Source organism: Psittacula echo, assembly GCF_963264785.1.
Source record: "Psittacula echo genome assembly, chromosome: Z".
NCBI lineage: Eukaryota > Metazoa > Chordata > Aves > Psittaciformes > Psittacidae > Psittacula > Psittacula echo.
The window spans coordinates 37,426,286-37,448,641 of NC_137742.1; the positions used below are offsets into that span (position 1 = coordinate 37,426,286).

The 22,356-nt window shown below is 42.4% G+C and overlaps 2 protein-coding genes across 3 annotated transcripts in view; one reads left to right on the top strand and one right to left on the bottom strand.

The window, feature by feature from the left end:
- Positions 1-718: 718 nt before the first annotated feature.
- LOC308232225 (uncharacterized protein) lies at positions 719-10,751 on the top strand (the record flags this gene model as incomplete). The annotated part of the gene is made up of 2 exons (XM_080638299.1): positions 719-1,218; positions 10,736-10,751. The coding sequence occupies 2 exons, from the start codon at positions 719-721 to the stop codon at positions 10,749-10,751; spliced, it is 516 nt and encodes a 171-aa protein (XP_080494425.1).
- A 4,700-nt stretch (positions 10,752-15,451) lies between these two features.
- Positions 15,452-22,356, bottom strand: part of SLC24A2 (solute carrier family 24 member 2) — a gene marked incomplete at its 5' end in the record, with an annotated part of 118,110 nt that continues 111,205 nt past the window's right edge. For both annotated transcript variants that reach the window (XM_080636705.1, XM_080636704.1), the window contains 3 exons: positions 15,452-16,136; positions 17,786-17,952; positions 18,389-18,478. In XM_080636705.1, the coding sequence (XP_080492831.1) occupies positions 15,887-16,136; positions 17,786-17,952; positions 18,389-18,478 (507 nt within the window). In that variant the 3' untranslated portion in view covers positions 15,452-15,886. The remainder of the gene's footprint in view (positions 16,137-17,785; positions 17,953-18,388; positions 18,479-22,356) is intronic.

Consider the following 22,356-nt stretch of genomic DNA (forward strand, 5'->3'; position numbering starts at 1 on the left):
ACTTTCGGCTTGGGAATGGAGCTGATAACAGCGATGTTTAGACTGACCAAGGACTTTGTGAGTCTCATGCTCTGCCAGGGAAGAGGAGAAGCCGGGAGGAAGCAGGGACAGGACACCTGACCCAAACTAGCCAAAGAGGTATTCCATACCATAGCACGTCATGCCCAGAAGGTAGAACTGAGAGTTCCCGGAAGGGCTGGATCATGGCGGGGTGGGGGTGAGGTACCGGTTGGTGAGCGGTTGTATTCTCTTGCTTGTTATTTCCTTTATCATTATTACTATTAGTGGTAGCAGTAGTGATTTGTGTTATACCTTAGTTATTAAACTGTTCTTATCTCAACCCGTGGGAGCTGCATTCTTTTGATTCTCCTCCCCGTCCCTCCAGAAGCAGAGGGAAGAAAGGTGGGGGGGGGGGGGGGAAGTGGACTTCGTGGTTCTGATTTACGGCCTGGGCTTAAACCACGACAGTTCTTTTTGGCGCCCAACGTGGGGCTTGAAGGGTTGAGATAATGACAGATCTGACCGAGGCACAATGCTGATTTATGGGCTCTCAAAGTTGTTTCTCTTGATGTCACAGTTTCAGTATGCTGCAGCTTACTTAGAGCCGGTATTTGCTGTGTTAGTGTTTATCAAGTGTGGGCCTTGGGCTAAGGTTCTTGTTTCATTGTACTTTATGGTAATGGCTTGTAATGCGGGCAGGCTCCGGCAGCAGGGCGGGATGGACGTGGCCGTGGACTTGTACCTGGCCGTCCCGCTGCTCTTCACTGTCCTGGCCCTCGTCCTCGCCTCCGTCTTTGTGAGGCTGCGGGGAGCTGAGGGGGAGCGGCCCCGGGAGCCGGCGGCGGCCGAAGCGGCCCGGGAGAGCGGCCCCGGGGACCAAGCGGCGGCGGGAGCGGGGCCGGAGGCCGGGAAGGAGGCGGCTGCCGAGGAAGGGAAGCAGGCAGCTGCCGAGCAGCGGGAGGAGGCGGCAGAGGAGCCGAGCCCCACGGCCGAGCCCAGCCCCGCGGCGGCCGAGAGCATCCCCCAGCAGCAGCCCGCCGAGCCCCGTGAGCCCGAGCCGCAGGAGGATGCAGGAGACCCCGCAGCACTTTCTAGCAAGGCAGAGGAGGAAGATCTGGACTCAGAAAAAGCGGAGCTGGTGGTGAGAGAGCCTTCAAGCACAGCAGCTACAGCAGCCCCAGTGACAAGTACAGCAGCATCATTTGAGAGTTCTGAAGGGTTTGAATGGCCTCTGGGTACCCTTGGAACCTGCCTGCTGATTGTGATGGGGATCACCATGTTGGCACACACACAGAGTGTGTTTTACCCACGGCCATTTTGTCTGATCCCGAGAGTTAAGCAGAGTCAGGTTTGGGTCTTGTCTGGGTTTAGACAATACAGGGGGACCGAGAGGTTTTCCCCAAGGCTGGACAGCCATGAGTGTCACGGTGTGTGGGACAGTATGGGCGAGTATCTAATCCACTGGGCCCCTCCAGTGCTTTGGAAGCATCGGAGATGGAAGGCAGCTGTGTGGAGTCCCCGAGAACAAGTTGCAGAGACTGCTGGAGGGGAGGGTGAATTATTTTGAGCCTGATGGGCCCATGACAATTCAGGCCATCAGAGCAGAGATGCAACACAGAGATGGACTCATGATCGAGGGGTGGACTTTGCAATGGGCCTCTCCTGCTCTGAAAGACTGTTACAAGAGATGGAGCCCACCATCATGGACTGAATGGACTCAGCAGCTTTATAGGGATTGGTCCATGCACTAAGATAAGAGTGCACTGAGATGAAAATGATGGTATATTGAAAATGTGGGATCTGAGCATGACGTGAATGGTATGGAATAAGGGGTGGATACTGTCCTGGGTTCAGTAGCAGTAGTCAGTTTTTCTCCTTCTTAGTAGCTTTTGCAGCACTGTGTTTTTGACTTTCGGCTTGGGAATGGAGCTGATAACAGCGATGTTTAGACTGACCAAGGACTTTGTGAGTCTCATGCTCTGCCAGGGAAGAGGAGAAGCCGGGAGGAAGCAGGGACAGGACACCTGACCCAAACTAGCCAAAGAGGTATTCCATACCATAGCACGTCATGCCCAGAAGGTAGAACTGAGAGTTCCCGGAAGGGCTGGATCATGGCGGGGTGGGGGTGAGGTACCGGTTGGTGAGCGGTTGTATTCTCTTGCTTGTTATTTCCTTTATCATTATTACTATTAGTGGTAGCAGTAGTGATTTGTGTTATACCTTAGTTATTAAACTGTTCTTATCTCAACCCGTGGGAGCTGCATTCTTTTGATTCTCCTCCCCGTCCCTCCAGAAGCAGAGGGAAGAAAGGTGGGGGGGGGGGGGGGAAGTGGACTTCGTGGTTCTGATTTACGGCCTGGGCTTAAACCACGACATGTCAGCACTAGAGTGGGGCCTCAGGCTTTAATAAGCATCTTTTGAGTTTAATTCTTTTGCTGATTGAAGTCCATGTTGTGGTTTAAGCCCAGCTGGCAACCCAGAACCATGCAGCCGCTCGCTCACTCCGCCCCCTTCCTCCTCCCACTCCCAGAGGGATCTGGAGAAGAATCAGAAGAATGTAACTCCCACGGGCTGAGATAAGAACAGTCCAGTAACCAAGGTATAACACAAACCACTGCTGCTACCACCAATAATAATAATGATAAGGGAAATAATAAGGGAAGAGAATACAACCGCTCACCACCCGCCGACCAGTACCCAGCCCGACCTGAGCAGCGATCTAAGCCTTCTGGGTAACTGCCCCCAGTTCATATAGTGGGCATGACATGCTGTGGTATGGAATACCTCTTTGGCTAGTTTGGGTCAGGTGTCCTGTCTCTGCTTCCTCCTGGCTTCCCCTCCTCTCTGGCAGAGCATGAGACTCAAAAAGTCCTTGGTCAGAGTAAAGATTACTGAGCAACACTAAAAACATCAGTGTTATCAGCGTTGTTCCCAGGCTGAAAGTCAAAACCACAGCACTGCACCAGCTACTAAGAAGGAGAAAAATGACTGCTGCTGCTGAACCCAGGACAGTCCATAAGAAAACCAAGGGTACTGGAAGATCACCACACATTTCTGTTGAAGTTAATCAATAGGGAGAGAGAATTCATAATTTTTCTTCCTCAAAATATGCTTTTTGCTGTACTTCAGTCAGAAGTTAGGAGTTAATCCAATAGGCAACCTTTTGAATAAGAAGACTTTACAAAAATGTCATCATCCACTAGTATTAGCCCTTCAATTCAGATACAAAGGTAACCTTTCCCTCTGCATGTTTCATTACAGATATCCTCAACAGGAAAACTCAGATGTCAAATTTTTCTTAATATAATTGCTATTGCCTTTTTAACAAAGAGTGTGAAAATACTTCCCAAAATACAAGAAGTTGCTCTATCCACTCAGATGAAGAAATTTGTCATGTTAAGCAAATAAAGGTCTCTGATAAATGTTAGCCTTTGATGGTGTTTAACCACACACATATTCAGCCAGGATAAATCTCAAAGATATGTGTACATAGAGGAATGGTCCAAGAGTTACCCCATTGTATTGCAGTATTGTCCTGGGTTCAGCAGTAGCAGTCATTTTTCTCCTTAGTAGCTGGAGCAGTGCCGTGTTTTTGACTCAGCCTGGGAACAACGCTGATAACACCGATGTTCTTAGTTGTTGCTCAGTAATGTTTACTCTGACCAAGGACTTCCTGAGTCTCCAGCTCTGCCAGAGAGGAGGGGAAGCTGGGAGGAAGCAGAGACAGGACACCTGACCCAAACTAACCAAAGAGGTATTCCATACCACAGCATGTCATGCCCACTATATAAACTGGGGGCAGTTACCCAGAAGGGCAAGATCACTGCTCAGGTTGGGCTGGGTATTGGTCGGCAGGTGGTGAGCAGTTGTATTCTCCTCTCTTGTTATTTCCCTTATCCTTATTATTATTGGTGGTAGCAGCAGTGGCTTGTGTTATACCTTAGTTACTGGACTGTTCTTATCTCAACCCGTGGGAGTTACATTCTTTCGATTCTCCTCCCGATCCCTCTGGGAGTGGGAGGAGGAAGGGGGCGGAGTGAGCGAGCTGCTGCGTGGTTCTAGGTTGCCGGCTGGGCTTAAACCACGGCAACCATGATATGCAGCTTGCGTTTTTCTGTTGTTCAGAAGTTGTTACACTTCTTTGGTTGCTTGGCTGGGGTTAAACCAAGCCAATCACTCAAGTGGCGGAGCTGTGCTGTCTGCGGCTTTGATCTGAGGGCTTTAGAGAACCCCATCATTGAGGTCTCCTGCCTGAACTTTTCTCCATTGTTCTCCAGACAAAGGCACTGAAGGTAAAATAAATACATAGTTCTTCAGAGCTATCAAAGGGCATTTTCCACCCCGTCTGTGAATCCCATGATTTGCAGTATTGCCCTTGACCCAGATAATGTCCCACAGTTTGGGGAACTCATAGTCCTTTTTCAGCCTCAAGGTCTGAACATAGTTTTTCCACGACAGAAATGCCTTCCTTCAGACACAGTCATCTAAAAAGACTGGCAATTATGGATATGCACAATGGATTGCTTTGGGTAGGTGTCTCTGGAATGGGAGATCATCATTCCCCATGGGTTCTCAGCCATGCTGCTGTGAACAGAAAGCTGAAATGCATCGGTGTATGTGGTATCAAATTAAAGAGAAATTGGTAGAAGGAATGCTATAGTTGAGAGCTATCACCTACCTTAAATCTTTTTCAGCAGTGGGAGCTCTGTAATTTAGCATATGTTGCACATAAAAATGGAGATTATGGTTTCCAGCATAATTTGATTTTTAAGATGTAAAAATTATCTCAGCCTAATAATGCACATGGAAAACACATGTTTGTTTCTGATTTTCATCCTGTGTTAGCTGCCACATCCCAGTTAGTAGGGTGTAAGGGCAGAAAGATGTTAATGGGACCAGCTAATGCAAGGGAACTAGGTTTTTCTCTCCCATAGGCTTCTGTATCTCTTCTTGTCATTGTCCAGACAGAGCAGACACCTTATGCCAGAAGAGGGTTTTGCCCTAAAGCAAATGCTCAGAACTGGTAAGGATGAGCCTCTCTGTAGGATGCTTCAGCAGAACAAAACGTGATTAACCATTTCATAGGCTGGAGTTCAGAAGCAGATGAGGAGCTGTAACATCAGGGACAAACTGTGTTACTGCTCGCAGGTTGTTAAAAATAGGTACACAAGACAGCTACACCAGGAAAACACTTAGGTCTACAGCAGTCCAATGAAGTTAATACATGGAAGTAATGCATAAACACTGAACACCTGAAAATTGCAGCATAAGTTATATTCTGGCAGTGTATGTGAAACAAGTTGTCAGTTGCTGCGAAACTACAGCATGTTTTCTTTCTTTATGTGTCTCAAGGAAGGCCATTAGAGATTTTGACTGTGGAGGAGAACAGCTGCAGGAACCCTAAGAGAAGTCTGTATTTGGAACAAGGACAGGAGGAAATGTACTACCCTGTTTACTGTACCTGCGTTGGCTGCATATTGCTCTCTCTCGCATTAGGGGTTTTACTATTATCTCTTTGTTGTCAGCAAGGACAATTGCCTGCAAACACTGCTGCTGGGCACTTTGGCATTGATGTAATTCCAAGAAAATGAGAGCTTCAGTAACAATAATAGGTTATTAATCCAGATAATAACCGGTGTACTGTGCACTGTGAGGACAAGACCTGTTTGTGTTGCAGTCCACTTACCTCCCACACACAACTAGTGCTTCTCTGGGAGATAGAGATCACTGTGCCCACCCCTCTCTAATGCAGTTTGTGGCAGAGCCAGTGGCTGGCAGGTTTGCTCCCTTCCAGAAGTGTCTGCTTACAAGTTCTTCTTCACTGGGGTCTGTGACTTCAGCTGTACTAGACAAGCTGGAGCAGGTGCCAAAGCATGTATGCCAATATATTGGCATTTATGCCAATGTATGCCAATGCCAATGTATGCATGCCAATGCGTTGTTTCTATTTGCCTTCTGTAAGCCCAGAGTAGTAGAGCTCACCAGGGCAGGTGCAGCAGTGGGTATGTGTACGTAGTGTTACCTTTCCTTTGGCATCCAGTCTTTGGCACAAACCCATTGTGAGATGACTGAGGATGCCCTATTGCACCAGTTGCTCTTTGCTCCCTTCATGATGTCTGGTGGTGCCTGTAGAGCAGACCCTCACTGCTGTTCTTTTTGGCTGCCAAGTGATAACAGAAACCGCTAAAAGCAGTGCCTGTTGTGCTGCCAGATGGGGCAAACTGACGTCGCCTGAATGCTGAAGGAGCATTGATTTGGTATCAGTCCCTTACACTGCTCTTTTCCATATAAATAAAACTTCAGAGAGAGAACCTGACTTATACCAAGACAGATTCATTCCCATTTAGCCAGGGCTGTGGATTTACTTCTAGATAGGGTTCCTTCTCACTGCCCAAGTCTTATGAGGTATGAAAAAAGGACTGAGCCCTTCATGCTCCGAGAATTGTCTGTCTCCACTTGCTGGGATACCCCTTGTGACAGCATTTATCTTAGATGCTGGGCAGTGTTGGGAACAGAGAGGACAGCAGTGTGTAGGGGCCCAAAACAGCATAAATAGGGCTGAGGACAGGACAGGGCAGGTTTAGCTCTACCATGCTTGGTCTTTTCCTCCTGAGGACAAAATACCTTGGCAGGTTTTAAAAAGGTTTTTAGCAGGATAGGTGGTGGTGGTGGAGAGAGCTTGTCCAGGAAATATGTTTTTTGGGAAAAATTCTTTATTAGCAATAATGAACCCTAAGGAATTCTCATGGAAAGCATGCTAAGGCACATGTAAAGCAACGAGGTGGTTGGTGACAGCCAACATGGCTTCACTAAGGGGAAATCCTGCCTGTCCAATTTGGTGGCCTTCTATGATGGGGCTACGAAACTGATGGACAGGGGCAGAGCAGTTGACATCATCTACCTGGACTTGTGCAGAGCGTTCGACACTGTCCCACATGACATCCTTGTCTCTAAATTGGAGAGACATCAATTTGATGGGTGGACCACTCATTGGATAAAGAACTGGCTGGATGGCCGCACGCAAAGAGAGTTGTGGTCAATGGCTCGATGTCTGCCTGGAGACCGGTAACGAGTGGTGTCCCTCAGGGATCGGTGTTGGGACCGGTCTTGTTCAACATCTTTGTCGGTGACATGGACAGTGGGATTGATTGTGCCCTCAGCAAGTTTGCCAATGACACCAAGCTGTGTGGCTCGGTTGATACACTGGAGGGAAGGGACTCCATCCAGAGGGACCTTGACATGCTTGTGAGGTGGACTGATGCCAACCTTATGAAGTTTAACCATGACAAGTGCAAGATCCTACACCTGGGTAGGAGCAATCCCAGGCACAGCCACAGGCTGGGCAGAGAATGGATTGAGAGCAGCCCTGAGGATAAGGACTTGGAGGAGTATTGGTGGATGAGAAGCTCAACATGAACTGGCTACAGTGTGTGCTCACAGCCCAGAAACCAACTATATCCTGGGCTGCATCAAGAGGAGCGTGACCAGCAGGTCAAAGGAGGTGATCCTGCCCCTCTACTCTGCTCTGGTGAGACCTCACTTGGAGTATTGTGTGCAGTTTTGGTGTCCTCAACATTAAAAGCACATGGAACTGTTGGAACAAGTCCAGAGGAGAGCCACGAGGATGATCAGGGGACTGGAGCACCTCCTGTATGGAAACAGGCTGAGAAAGTTGAGGCTGTTCAGCCTGGAGAAGAGAAGGCTGCGTGGAGACCTCATAGCAGCCTTCCAGTATCTGAAGGGGGCCTACAAGGATGCTGGGGATGGACTATTCATCAGGGACTGTAGTGACAGGACAAGTGGTAACGGGTTCAAACTTAAACAGGGTAAGTTTGGATCTAAGGAAGAAATTCTTTACTGAGAGGGTGGTGAGGCACTGGAATGGGTTGCCCAGGGAGGTTGTGAATGCTCCATCCTTGGCGGTGTTCCAGGCCAGGTTGGATGAGGCCTTGGGTGGCATGGTTTAGTGTGGGCTGTCCCTGCCCATGGCAGGGGGGTTGGAACTAGATAATCTCAAGGTCCTTTCCAACCCTAACCATTCTATGATTCTATGAATTTCTGCTTTTCAGTCAATTTCTGGTATAGTGTTTGCTGAAAATCATTGTTCTGAGTGGGAATTAAAATAGATTTTAGGATTTTTTTTTATTTTTTTTTTTAAATGTAAGCTATAAGATATATCATAAAATGGATTTACTGACACTTTTGACAGATGTTCAAATGCTGACCAATACTGCATGTTAGCCTGGAAGAAGCTGTTTCAAATGCCCAAAAAAGTTTTTCTTGCATGTTGTAAGATACTAAATCAAGCTCTATAGAGCTAGTTTTGGCTAGCAGTATCTCATAGCATGTCTTTTTTAATTGTTGATAAACACCCCAAATATAACTACTTGTAAAAGAAAAAGTAATAGTAAATGAACATAGATTTGTCTTTTTCATTTGTTTTTTCAAGCCCTACAGATAAGGCAGTGAAGTACTTGCTTGCGGAAGGGGAAACACGTGGCACTGAAATGTGCCATCACTTCCCCAGGCAGGACTGCAGAGGGTATTTAATATATTTTCTCCTTTCCTTGCTCACACCAGTCACATACCACCAAGGCCTTCTGTGGTAATGAAAGATTTTAAACCCTCTATTTCTGTTCAATAGTGGCTGCAGTAGAGGCAGGGATCAACTGTTGCCACGCAGCAGGGTAAGACAACACACACCTACAGAGCACAGCTGTCAACACCTCTGTGTGTCTGTGTGTGCATGTGAGTGTGTATTCACTTCTGATATAAAGCTTAACACAGTCGTTACTTCAAACTCTCCATCTCCAATCTAAATTTTAAAGCATCCCAGAGGTGCCTCTGTGACTTGTAGCATACACCAACTTCAGTGTTTCAGCATGTGCCTGACCTTGTTGCTTGTTCCATTTTGCAGACATGAACACCTCAAGACAATCACCATTGTCAACTCTTAATCTATTTGTAAACCTTTTTGGTTTTGGTTGGAGTTTTTTTGTTTGTGGGTTTTTTTGTTTTGGGTTTTGTGTTTTTTTTTTTTTTTTTCTCTCCCCATTGTTAAAGCCCTATTATGGCTGAAGAAGAATGAAAATACTCTGTCCTGAGGTCACACCTTTAGGGTCAGCACAATGCCTCATAAAAAATGTCATGATTCACCGTGGAGGATGACTTCCTGGGGCTACTATGGAAGAAACAGTAATGTCTATTGCAACCTTTTAGAACTTGTGAAGATGGAAAGTTTTGGTGATTAGTGGAAAATTTTAACATTACTACTCTTGTTTTACTGTTATTTATTGAAGATCATTATTTTGTTTAAAAGTATCATTCATCCAATGGCAGACTAAGAAAAAGCCTAACACCCTGTAGCTGGCAAGGATGACAGACTGTGCACCCTGAAGATTAAATGGGAAGGTGTCAAACTAAAGAATGGCATTCAAAACAACCTGTGAGCAAATGTATCAGTAAAGGAATGTAGGGGAACTTGGCTCAAACAAGACCACAGGTCTCCAGACATACACAGCTCCAGAAAGTTGTCTGGTGGATTCACATTGGACTACAGATGAAAAACCCTGTTTAAATTTTAAGATTACCGGAAGACAGGCGTTTTCCTTACTCTGTGTATGCACAGCACATAGCAGAGAGACATGGCAAGAGGCAGTTAGTGCTGCTTGAACACTTACGCTGAAGAGTAGCACTGCAGATCCTCATTCAAGCCAGAGCAGGTAGCGGAAATACTATTTTCAGAGCCACAGAAAGTCCAAGAAAATTAAGAGAGAAGGTACCAAGCAAAATTACACACTGTTAAGTAAGTCTTTTTATTAGTATTTATTCTTATCAGTATTACTCACACTTAAACAACTCAATTACATAGTGATCTATATGGAGAGTTCTGTGTCAGTATCATAAGGTGAGAAAGTATACATGCCACAGAGAAACATTCTGTAGATACAGTGAAGTAAAACCTTTGACAGAAGGGATTATTTCTGAAAGCCTATGTACAAATAAAGGTAACTTTCATACTATATACAAACTTACATTCAGAGAATATACTGACTAAGAGATACAAGAGTTTCATTTAGTGAATGATGATCCATACACACAAACACATGAGAAAAAACCCTGCAATTTTCAGGGGATTGCCTGGACTGGCTTCCATGGCAATGTTTCTTTTTCAAGTTCAAAATGAGCAGGATGGGGGACTTACTCAGATTTTTCTTACAGTAACTTGAAAAGGGGAGATAAAAGAGTATTGAAATTATGAATTGGAGCAAGCTAAAAAAGACTTTTTATAAAAATAGCATCTGATTGTCAGTTACAACACGCTACTATTATTTTCACATTACAATATAGTGGTCTGATCTTGCCATCTTAAGTGACAGAAATAATTTCTGCTCATGTGAGTCAACTTCCCAGTGTCAGGATTGCAAAATCAAAACTGTGTAACAGAGATCTTGATAATGGAAATGAACACAAAAGCAAGCAAAACCCCTTTGGCATTACTTAATTTTTATGAGGGATTGAAAGAAATGGTTAATTTCTGTTGGATAGCCTGACCCTGAAAACTTCAACTCTTTTGTAAAACAGGTATGACAGAAGTAACTCATGTTTTATAAACATACTGAAATATGAGTAGCTTCCTTTACTGTGATCTCAGTGGGAGAAAGCACTAGAGTAACAGCATGATTTAATTGCTTCATTGGGCCTGACTCTGGAAGCATTATGTTCCTTCTTCTAGGGTGAACAAGGATTGATCCCCGGCTGCAAAGGCAGTGTGCAGCATTTTGTACAGTCCCACAAGAAAGCTCAAGAGTATGAGCAAACTCCCAAACTTACTCACAGCTTCACTAAGGCAAAACCAGATCCTGCTTTACTGTACATTTATTTGACATTATTTTACATTATACCTTAACAGAGATGTGAAATTGATTTTTTACTTTAAAATTAATGATCCCCTTATTTAGAAACCCCATACTAATCTTCTGGGTTTTTTATGGCTTCTTTTTGCTTTAAGACAACTATGTGACATAAAATAAATTAAAAAAAAAAAAAAAAAAAACCCACCCAAAAAATCCAGTAAAGTGCAAGATCTTTAAAAACACGTAAAAATTTGTTTGGATTAGTTTTGTGTTTGATGACCTGTGAATTTATAATAAATCCACATGAGAGTTCATTTACCAATCTCAAATTATATTATTTCTTATTCAATCTGGTCCTGCGCCACTTATTGCTCCTGTAGGAATGATGTGGCCAGTTGTGTGTCTCAGCTACCCATGCTTCAAGTGGCTCCTAGGCTGGGGTTTACCTGGCTGGCTGGGAGCATGGGCTCAGGGGCATGGTAATGTGGTTATGTGGCTTTTGGAGAACACATGGCTTACGTCCAGCCAGACAAGAGCATGGGCAGGAGAAGATGCAAACTATCATCTGCATCCATCCAGGAAGACAAGTCCTGAGATGCCACACACTGACAACTAGCAACAGCAGATCCACAGGATGACTTGTCTGGACTACAGCACTGTGATCCATATATGACCTCTGTATCTGATGAGGGCACTGAATTGGATGACTTCAACCTGGAAAAGTTACTCTCCCAGTCCTCATATAAATGACAGACAGATATCTCAATACGGATACTCTTGTAACTGATGGCAACAGATCCAAGAAGGATCATTTTAACATCAATCAGAAGTGTTGTAGGGCTGGAGCAGGACTCTTCTCCACACTGCCGAGTGCAGGCTATCCCATTTGCTAATCTCAAAATCACCTTTTCTAGCTGCAAGTTATTGCACTAAACTTCCCAGGAATAACAGGAAAACAAGAATCACCTACTTTAAGGAACTAATTACGCCTCTTTCTTAGTTAGTTGTGTCATTGTTATTTACAAGAGGTAAAATGGTTTCCAAGAATACAAGTGAATCCAATTTTTCTGTTTGCTCATAGATCCCAGGACAATTATGTTTGTTATTCAAATGCATTTATGAAATATGGACTCCTATAATAAAAATCTGTATCTTCCCACGTCAATGGCAGAAATCTTTGGGATTTCAGTGGGCCAGTTGTTGGAGAAGGGATTATTTCTTTGCTATAAATTAAATAAATCTACCTGATACAGATTTATGTTTGATTCAAAACATAATTTATATGGACAACAAGTTGCTATCTTAAGGAATTACTGCTGAAAGAAGAATAATTAAAAAATGTTGTATATCCCCGTTTTCATTAAACACATAATGAGAGACAACCAGAGAAATAATCCCTTAAAAAACACCCAAACACTAAGAATATTTCTAAGCATCTACTAATTTTATACAGTACTTGGATTAATCACATTTAACCTACTGCACTGTGGACCTTCATATCCACACACAACAGTACCATAAGTGACAACGACCATAAACTACTTCAGAGTAGCATATTAGGAAATTACAAGGTAGGTTCATTGCCATTACGAACACCAAAGGACATCTAAGTAAGCTGCATTGTCACGCACCGTGCTTTATGCTTCATGGTTACGCAGAAAGCCACATCAATGGAATGAATAAGCAGAGGCATACAGACTCAGAGAGCCTGTCTGCACTACCAGCACTAGCTTTCAGTAAAGTAGTTAATCTAAACTATACTGAGCCTTGCTGAAAGATTTTGCCATGTCTATATAGGAACCCTGTTCTTGAGGAGATCATCCTCTTATCACTCTCTTTATCACGGTTTTATAGCATTTACCCTACAGATTTGACCATGGTGGCTTCTGGAGAGAGAAGTCAGGGTGGGGTTTTTTTTCATCTCTTTTTTAGTGGAAAACTGTGAGTACTGTTCAAACTCCAATGGTGTTTTGTGCAGCTGGGGCTATTTTCTTTGTTAATTCCAATGAAGTTAGTGCAGCAAATCTTTAATTGCAATCTGACCCACGATCCTACCCAAATGCGACTGGAAATCCCTTCCAAAAACAACGTCCAAAATTGGTTCTCTGCAGGTGTTATGGTGCCACAGAGTTGGCTGTTTAAGCTGATTTTGCATTTTATCTTACTTGCTGTGTTGCCAACCTGGTGCTGCTGGCCACAAAGTCATAAAAAAACCCCAAACCAGCCCAAACCACACCCCTCAAAAAAAAACCCAAACAAAAAACCAAGCCAAACAAACAAACAAAAAAACCCAAACCAAAACAAAACCCCCCAAACCAAACCAACCAACCAACCAAAAACCCAACAGAAAAAGAGTAATGTACTGAAAAGAGCTCTCCTCTTGCCTTTCCCTGGTTTCTTGATTTGAAATGTCAGGCCAGCGAATCTGGACATCTTAGTTTATTGTAAGCACTCATAAACACAGAACTGTCATGATCCTGCACAGGCTCTTTTAGTTTGCTCTGTCTTGTTCCGCCCACTTGGGAAAGGATCACCTGTTCTGAGCTCTGTCATCAGAAATAAAAGCATTTGGTGACTCCTCTGGAACAGATTATATTGTGGAGTCAGCTCTGTATTTCTGGGACACCTGTTCCATTTGAGGTCAGAATTTGGGTTAGAGCTGCTTTTGCAGGTAGAGGGCACTGTAGATACACGTAGAGAGAGGCGTGGGTGTATACACCCTCCCCTCAGTCTTCCCATGGTGTACACCCGCAGAAACAAATGTTAAGAAGTGGACAGCACAATCGTCAAGACAGGTAAGGATTCTGGAGCAATGAAAGATCTTAAATACACAGCCAGATTTTTGCTCACAATGAGAGAAGCTCACATTAACAAGCACTAAGAAGCAAGAGTTGTTGCAAACATATGGTTAAGATCAAATACTGATTCTGAATGTAACTAGTACTTGATACCTCAGGACAAGACATAAGTAGTAGACTTTGTAACTCCTAGTTTTCTTGCTATATTACTTTTTTTTTTTTTTTTTTCATGATACCACATGATATTGACAATTTAGTAATTTTATTATGTATTTTTTTAGTTTCCTCTACCATTGTTTTCTGTCAAGTCCTCATCTAACCAGATACTGTTGCATACAAACACATATAACAGGAAAACAGTAAATGACAAAGGAGATGAGTGAGAAGCAAACAGCATGGAACACAATAAAACAGACTAGACAAAATGTGCTGAGCCTTCTGTTACGCAGCTGTGAGCATGGCATTGCCATTGTGAGTACAATATGAATACAAAGCAATTCTGAATCAGGTCACAGAAATGTGCTGAAATTTCATGAACTCTTAACTGCATAGAAGACTTGAACAAACAAATAATGATTATCACAAATATTTTCGTAACACCAGTTTCAGTCCTCCTTTTTTTTGGTTGTTTCGTTTTTAAAATCATCCAAACTACAGGAAAGATAAACACTTTATTGCTTTCTCTCTCCTTATTTTTTTTTTTATTCTAGGTTGGGACCTTCTCGTTCTCTCAGGATTTCAGTAAAATAATATTGTATTTTCACTCCTTCTTTGGCTTCTTCAGACACTCACACTTTCAGCAATACTGAAAAAAAACTATGTATGTTTCCTGCAGTTCCACTATATTTAAATTGTTAGTTTCTCCTACCTAGTTTCAAGATTTATAAGAGCAAATATGAACTGCTCCAGCTTTGTACCTCAGCTGGGAATCTCTTCCAGCAATAGCTATATGTAGCTGTGAAGGTCCTTACACTCCAAGTAATAGTGAAAGCCTGTAAAATATATATCTACTTCAGCAATTAGGCTGTCACTTTTCAACTACTTCTATTTTCTGTATGAAGTACTACGCATAAGCAAATTAACCTTTTTCATCTGGCATGTAAAGGCAAACTCATTATGATAACAGCATCTGAATATTATTATTGCTTGTATTGCTGCAAAAAATGTTGTGTTCAGACAGTAGCTGTATGGTGTTTGCATGTTGCGTAACTATTAAAGACAGAGTATCCCCATTCTCGTCTTTGCCACTGCATTGTGTTGAATGCAGTTAAAAAAATGCACAAGTTACAGCACTAATCACAAAATGGCCAGGCCCATGAAGTGTGGCCCCTTCAGTGCCAGAGCAAGAGTTTCTGGAATCTGAAGAGTTTTGCAAGATGTAATAAACCACCATTAACGTCCTGATAATTGCCTTTATGGACCTGCTATACAGAGGATGAAACTATTTACAAATACCCTGTCCTTGCTGAAATCATGTCATATAAATTCACTTATAGGAAGAGAGGCTTCTCTCCCCTGTCTGCTACTCATGCGCTTGGTGTATGCTTTCCACTCAGGAGTTTCAGCAGATTATCAGAAAACTCCCACACCAGGGTGTGTGTGGGGGTGATGTTTCCATAAAGTCAGTATTAACGTTCCCTTACAAGATCAGAGCTTTGAGAACTGAGCACACTGTGTATCTGTGTATACTGAAACAGAGAATGAGAATTCTGTGGATAGGTACATACGCATAGGAGAAGCTGTAGTTTTCACTGTTTCCATGAATGAGCAGCACTCCCAGTTCTGAGTGGTGAAGATGCTCTGCAGCAAAGAAAATCTCAGTGCAGCTGGACTCAGTCCTTCACTTGTGATTGGACTGTTCAACAGCAGTCATTCTTCAGCTCTGGGATCCATCCTTTGCATCCTATTCCTTCTTTCTCTCTTTTAAAATTGAGTGAGAGGAAATTTAGGGGTCCGTGGGCTATTCTCACAGAAACTTTCCATTGTGGGTTTTTGCTGTTTCATATTGATGTATATATATATTTAAATAAATATATATGTGTTTAGATGAGGGCAGGGTAGTGGTTTGGTTTTGTTTTGTGGTTTGTTTGGTTGTGGTTTTTTTGGTTTGGTTTTGGTTTTGGCTGTTTTCTTCAGTTGGTTTTTTGTTTGGTTGGGGTTGGTTTCCCATTTTTTTTTTTTTATTTTTTTCCTTTTTTTTTTTTTTCTTTCTTCTCAAAACAGCATTTTTCACTAGACGGAGACAGGACACTGGATCACTTTGTCCTCCAGGAGGACACTGACAATCAGGAACACAAAATAAAGCCCAAACATGAGAAAACCCAGAATCTTATTCATCCTCCACTTGCAGAAAGCAATCGAGAGGATGACAAAGAGCAGCATGATGAAAAGGAGGACAATTGCACAGAACAGACCGTTACTGCTGACTGTCACTGGGGCAAAGCTGTTAATGACAGCATACAGGAGCCACGGAAGAGGCAGGCTGTTAAGAAATAAAAAAAAATAAATTTGAAACATTGCAGAGGTGCAGAAAAAGTCATGAAAAAGCTTCTGGGGGGCACTTCAAAATACCACCAGAGGCTTCCTGCAGAAAGAGAGGCAGGAAGAGTTTCAACTCTTCTAATATGTACACAAATCTGATTTGTTAGCTTGCTCATGGTTCCCTAGGAGAATACACGGGATTTAGGCTCTCTACTCTTCCACCAGTTACATTGGTGAGTTTTATTTCCCTTGGCTGTCAAATCACCTGGAATCCTATCTGTGAGCAGGAAGACCCCTTTCATTTGTTTCTAGATTTCAGACCATCTGTGGAAGAACTACTCCTACTCTCTTTCCAAGAGTCTGTGTGACAGGACAGTAGGTCACATAAAGACATGTCCTTGCCACAAAGAACCATTACTTTGTAAGGCACTGTCTCCCAGATTTGCCCCATAAAAGCTTTGATCCATGTTTATGGTATAAACCTATGTAAAATGCAAACTTCAACTGAACTCCAGCTTAATTTCTATTTCTGTATTTGCTGTCATTGCATTTCTCAGCTCTGATGCCACAGAATGAGGCAACATCCCTCTGGAAGATGTCAAGCTGAAATAAATATTTAAGCCACTGATCAGAGTTTAGCAGCTTAGGAAGCATGAAGAGGGCTGTCAGAAGCTCACAGCATTCAACCCTTCAACCCCACCAAGAAGCAGTTCAAGAGAGAATAATTTCTTACAGCTTCAATACTAACTACACCAGCCTACAGCTCAACTGTGCCATTTCTGCTGTAAATATACCAGGTCTAGCAGATGGGTACAGGATAAGCACATTTACATTGGCAGGAAGACTACAAATTTTAAGAAAATTAAGAAGGCATGGCAAAAGAGAAAAGTTTTGCAATGCACCCTATGCACCCTTTTGCAATGCACCCTATAGATTTTGTAGTTCTGATGCTTCTGGATTAATAGAAAAAAGTAGCCCATTTTTAATGCTGTGTCCAAAGGTATTGAGTAAAAAAGCCTTTTACGATCTGCTCTAACCTCAGGATCCCTTTCTGTATCTGTGCAGTTGATGGTATATTTTCAGCAGCAAAAAATAATGATCTGACTAGGCTGCTCGAAACTGTGACTATGACTAGACTTGTTCTTCTGCATGTGTGATAGGAAATAAAAATCAAAGATGGAGAAACTGAGAGTATGGACATGATTCTCGGTGCCTCTCTTCCTGTGTTGAAGATGGAAATGTGGGAATAAAGACAGAGTTTGTCTGTATATTTCCTGCATGTTTTTGAAACACTGAGGGATTGGTCACAACACTTCTGAACCTCCTCTAACTTGGTCTCAAAAAGTCAAAACAGAATCTGAATGCCAACCACTTGCCGCACATTTTAATGCTAGAGCTGCTGTGAAGCAGTGTATCAAAGAGTGAATTAGGCAACAAATTTGTAACAATTCTGTCATGTAAATGTCTATAAACTTTTGAGAACTTAGCACAGTAACATCTATTTCATATTTGCATCATTCTCCATTTTCAGCTTCAATGGCATCACTTTTCAGCATCAATTGTTGTAGGCAACACCTCGGCAAAACCACAGCAACACGCTAAGGACAAAAGACTTGTTAAAACAGACAATCTTCTTGCTGTAGGACTTACCCCACTGTGATGTCAAATATGTTGCTTCCAACAGAACTGGATACAGCCATGTCCCCCAGACCTTTACGGGCGACAATAACACTGGTAATAAGGTCAGGAATGGATGTGCCAGCAGCTAGAATAGTCAGTCCCATGATTTCTTCACTAATACCAATGGTCTCTCCAACCTAAAGAGTTTAAGCAAACCCAGAAAATAACAACAACAACAACAACAAACAACAACAACAACAACAATAATAATAATAACAACAACAATAATAATAATAATATCACCTGGATAATAAAGGCAAGATTGAAGAATTATTTATATTTACAGATTTCTACATGTTTCAGCAGACTGTCAAATAGAACCAGTAGGTACAGACAAGCAGTTGCTGATGGCTCTGACGTTACCAGAATGATCAAGTCCTACGGTCAAGACAACCACAGTTCTCTGAACCTCTTTTCATTTTCTGAGTAGTAATTTACTCCATCCATGGTTGCAGTTCCAAAAATAAAGCACTACTCAGCATGCAATAGATGATGGACTCTGATTCTAAATGATGTCTCACAGTGCAAAACACAATGCAGGGCTTGTATTTTGTACCAGTGTTACCTCCTTACCTGATGCGCCCACCAGACCATTAAGTAAGAAAAAAATGCAATCCAGCTGATAGAGCCAAAAAATGTGATAGGAAAAAATTTTCTTGACTTCTGAAAGAGAAACAAAAGAGAGACCGTGAACACCTATGTTGAAGGATGACATGCTGTACTTTTATTTGTTTCTCAGAATGTAACAAAAAGAGATGAAGTTAACTACTAAATGAAGGAAACACAACTGCAGTACCGTACTAGGCAATCACTGTCTAAATCCAATTAGTGTTTAAAATGAAATTTGCACTAAGAATGGATGCTACCAGTCTTGAACGAAACCACAGTCCTTATGGGCACTGACCTTCTGAACGCAGATCCGTACCTCAGACAAGTTCTGATGTGCCACTACTAGAGTACTACAGATTTTCATGAATAACCAGTAGGACTGCTTTTGGAAGTAAATTATACCAGTTTGAATACTTGTTCCAGCTGCTGCTTGATCGTAAACTACCTTTTCCTGTTAATTCCTCACTAAATTCACTTCCACTTTTTGCTACAGAAGGCCCTCCAGAATTTTTGGGCAGCACACCTTGCCTGTACCTCTCTTTATTGCAAGACATATCCCTGCAGCACCATCAGACACATTAGCCTGGGGATCATTCCTAGGTTTTGTGACACTAGACAGGACTGCAGGGCTTTCCCCAAAGATGACTTTTGGAGAGAACATACTATTGGCTTTTGCTGATTTAGTTTGCTCAAGCCATGATAAACCCCTCTTTTTCTAGAGGTTAGTACAGCCATCTTTTCTTGTGTAACAGTCACAAGAGCCATTTCTAGAGAACAACCTAATGTTTAGGAATTGATCAGCATGGGTCCCTAGGGAGTAAGGAGGTGCTCAGTGAATTGGGCTGGTTGTCAAAGAGCTAGTCATGCGGGAATGACACTCTGTTAGCGGAACCAGAAAAGAGCAATGCTGGTCTGCAGCTCATTGAAATTGTGTAGACTCTGCTAATGTAAATGGACTGAAATGAGGTCATTACTAATAGGAAAAAGGTAAAAGTCAGCAATAGCAGTTGTGCACACTCACCAGCAGGACTGGACACTTAAAAGGTGCATAGCAGCAGGCGCAGCTGTGAGCTGTGCTATAGAACACTTACTCCCTGCAGGCACTTTGCCTAATGCTAAATGCCCTCCTGAAAACTGAGCTCATAAGCACTAACATGACCTAAACAATTCCACAACTCAATATGCGCATGAACAGACATTAAACATGAAATAGACTTAACAACACTCTGAAACACCCTTACATATAAATAAATAATTAAACTTCTGTTGGAGTAAGAAAATCATTCCAGTAGGTGTCTTAAATTAATTATCTTTAAATATAGGCACAAATAGCCCCAGTGGCACCTGGAAACATCCTTTTCCTTTTCTACATCTATAAATTCCATTACTGTCACAAGCACTGTTTCTAGAGATGTCCCAGGCTACTTTGGTTGACCTGCTTCTGAAATCCTTCTTAACTCTTTACAGAGCAACCAGTTATTTTTTCAAATCAGAGTTCTAAATCTTTGTCAAATCAGAAAATCTAATGATGAGCTTCTGATGTTTAAACCTACACAGATGTACTTTTCATTTTCAAATCAAAACTTCATATGCACTGGGGAAGAGGAGACCCTATTCTGAAAAGGAACATGATTTGGAAGGAATGCAAATTGGCTTTGGGTGATCTGACACCAGTGTGAGTAGAATTGAGTCTGGAAGGGATAAATGAATCTAGCTAGCATTTTCTTTTTTTTTTTTTTTTTTTTTTTTTTTGACTAAACAGCTAGCACTTCTTTTTCATCATTCTTAGCAGCCACGTCTCTCAACTTTCAACATTTTTTGTCCTCTCTGTAAAAGCTGCGATTTTCTGGCAACACATGTGGTGAAAGAGATGATGAAATTATAAGTTTGTTGCAACTGGTCACAAAATCTACACAGAGCGCCTCCTATCAATGCAGTTTGAATAATCACCATACAACACCCAAGATATTAGCATACATTGGCTTATGTAAAACTAATACAGCAAGAGCTGTACTGGGCAGTAATAGCTGTCTGTTAAGTGTGAATATATATACCAAATGGTTCTTGCAAAATAACAAGACCTTGTGTGAGTGAGACACCCACAGAATTTGGATGGCTAAGAATTACAAGTCAGTAACTTTGCATCATGTGTATTCCTAGCCTGTCTTAGCCAGTCCTCTCCCAGTAAACTTACCTGATGAGCAGCAGTTCAAGATTAAGAGTACTTAGAAGGCTTAGAAGTCTAATTACCTATTTTAAAAGGTGGAACATTTAACTCAAGAAGGGCAAAATTTAAAGCTTGTACATACTACAGGTGATGAAATCAAGAATGGGCTCCATAGGTGCTGCTATCTAATTTGTTGTCATGATTTAAGCCCAGCCAGTAACTCAGAACCACACAGCAGCTCACTCCCCCTCTTCTTCCTCCTTGCTCCCAGCAGGATGGGGAGGAGAATCAAAAGAATGTAAACCCCACAGGTTGAGATAAGAACAGTTCAGTAACTAAGGTACAATGCAAAACTACTACTGCTACCACCAGTAGTAATAAGGATAAGGGAAATAGCAAGGGGAGAGAATATAAAGCTAAAACGGGGAAAAGGAAAAGAAAACAGTAAACACAAGTGATGCACAACATAATTGCTCACCACCCTCCGACTGATACCCAGCCCGAATCCAGCAGCGATCTGGCCTTCTGAGTACCTCCCCTCAGTTTATATACTGGGCATGACGTGCTGTGGTATGGAATACCCCTTTGGCTAGTTTGGGTCAGGTGTCCTGTCTCTGCTCCCTCCCGGCTTTTTGTGCCCCTCCTCACTGGCGGAGCGTAAGAGACTGTAAAGTCCTCGATCGGAGTAAGCGTTACTTAGCAACAACTAAAACATCGGTGTGTTATCAGCATTGTTCTCAGACTAAAGCCAAAACACAGCACTGCACCAGCTACTAGGAAGGAGAAAAACAACTGTTACAGCTGAACCCAGGACATTTGCATATAGATGAAACTTTTAAAAAGCAGTAATCAGAGTGCTGATTCTTTATTGGATGCTGGATTTTTTTTTTTCCAGAATATAGTAATAATCACGCTTGTTTTGTAACTAATGACAGCATTTTTTTCAAGATTTATCTCTTTGCAACTCCCTAGTTCTTGGAAATATAAAGACACGTCAGTTCCAAGCATTTTCCTGGAAGAATTAGTCAGAGACAGCAGACAGCAACCCCTCTCTTCACCTTTTCTTGTTGTCATGGTTGCTTTATAAAGACATAGAGCCCAGTGTATTACCAGTTGGTTCTGTTGTGGTCATGGTAACAGACAAATGAGAAAAAGCCATGGCTGATTTAGTTCATATGCTATTCTCTTTTAACAAAAGAGAAATAATTTTGTAGTTTCACATTAGTTTGGTCAGATTGGTACTGTTCCTGTCTATCATTAATCTCAAGGACACTTCTCGTGGTACATTCTGTATTGATGTCATGCCTGTCTGAAAACAGGACTTTAAGTAGCAAGAATATTCCAAGTATGAAGGTTTTTATTGTAAGAGCTTGATACTAAAAAATAGTGCTTAGTAATTTGCAAAGTGTCTATCTTATTGGTAGCCAGTATTATCATCTACTTTACCTTTAACCTGAATGAATGTTTGTCTCCCACATAAATTTATCTGCATTTCAAGCTTTGATTTTCCTTTCATACTTGACAGTGCTTAAATCTGTTTACTCAGAACCTGCTCCTGTAACTGGATCTGTGCAGGAACATCTTGCCCTTGTCCCCTTGGTAACAGTGCATCTCTGTATGGCAACAAGAGTTCATGTAAGTTGTTCCTCCTTGTTGGTAATGGAAATTTGCAGGGTTACAACAAACTGCCCCATATGGGTCCAGCGACAACAGGACTACAGCCCCTATAGCCCTTACTGGAGGAGGTGGGACAGTTAATGTTTGT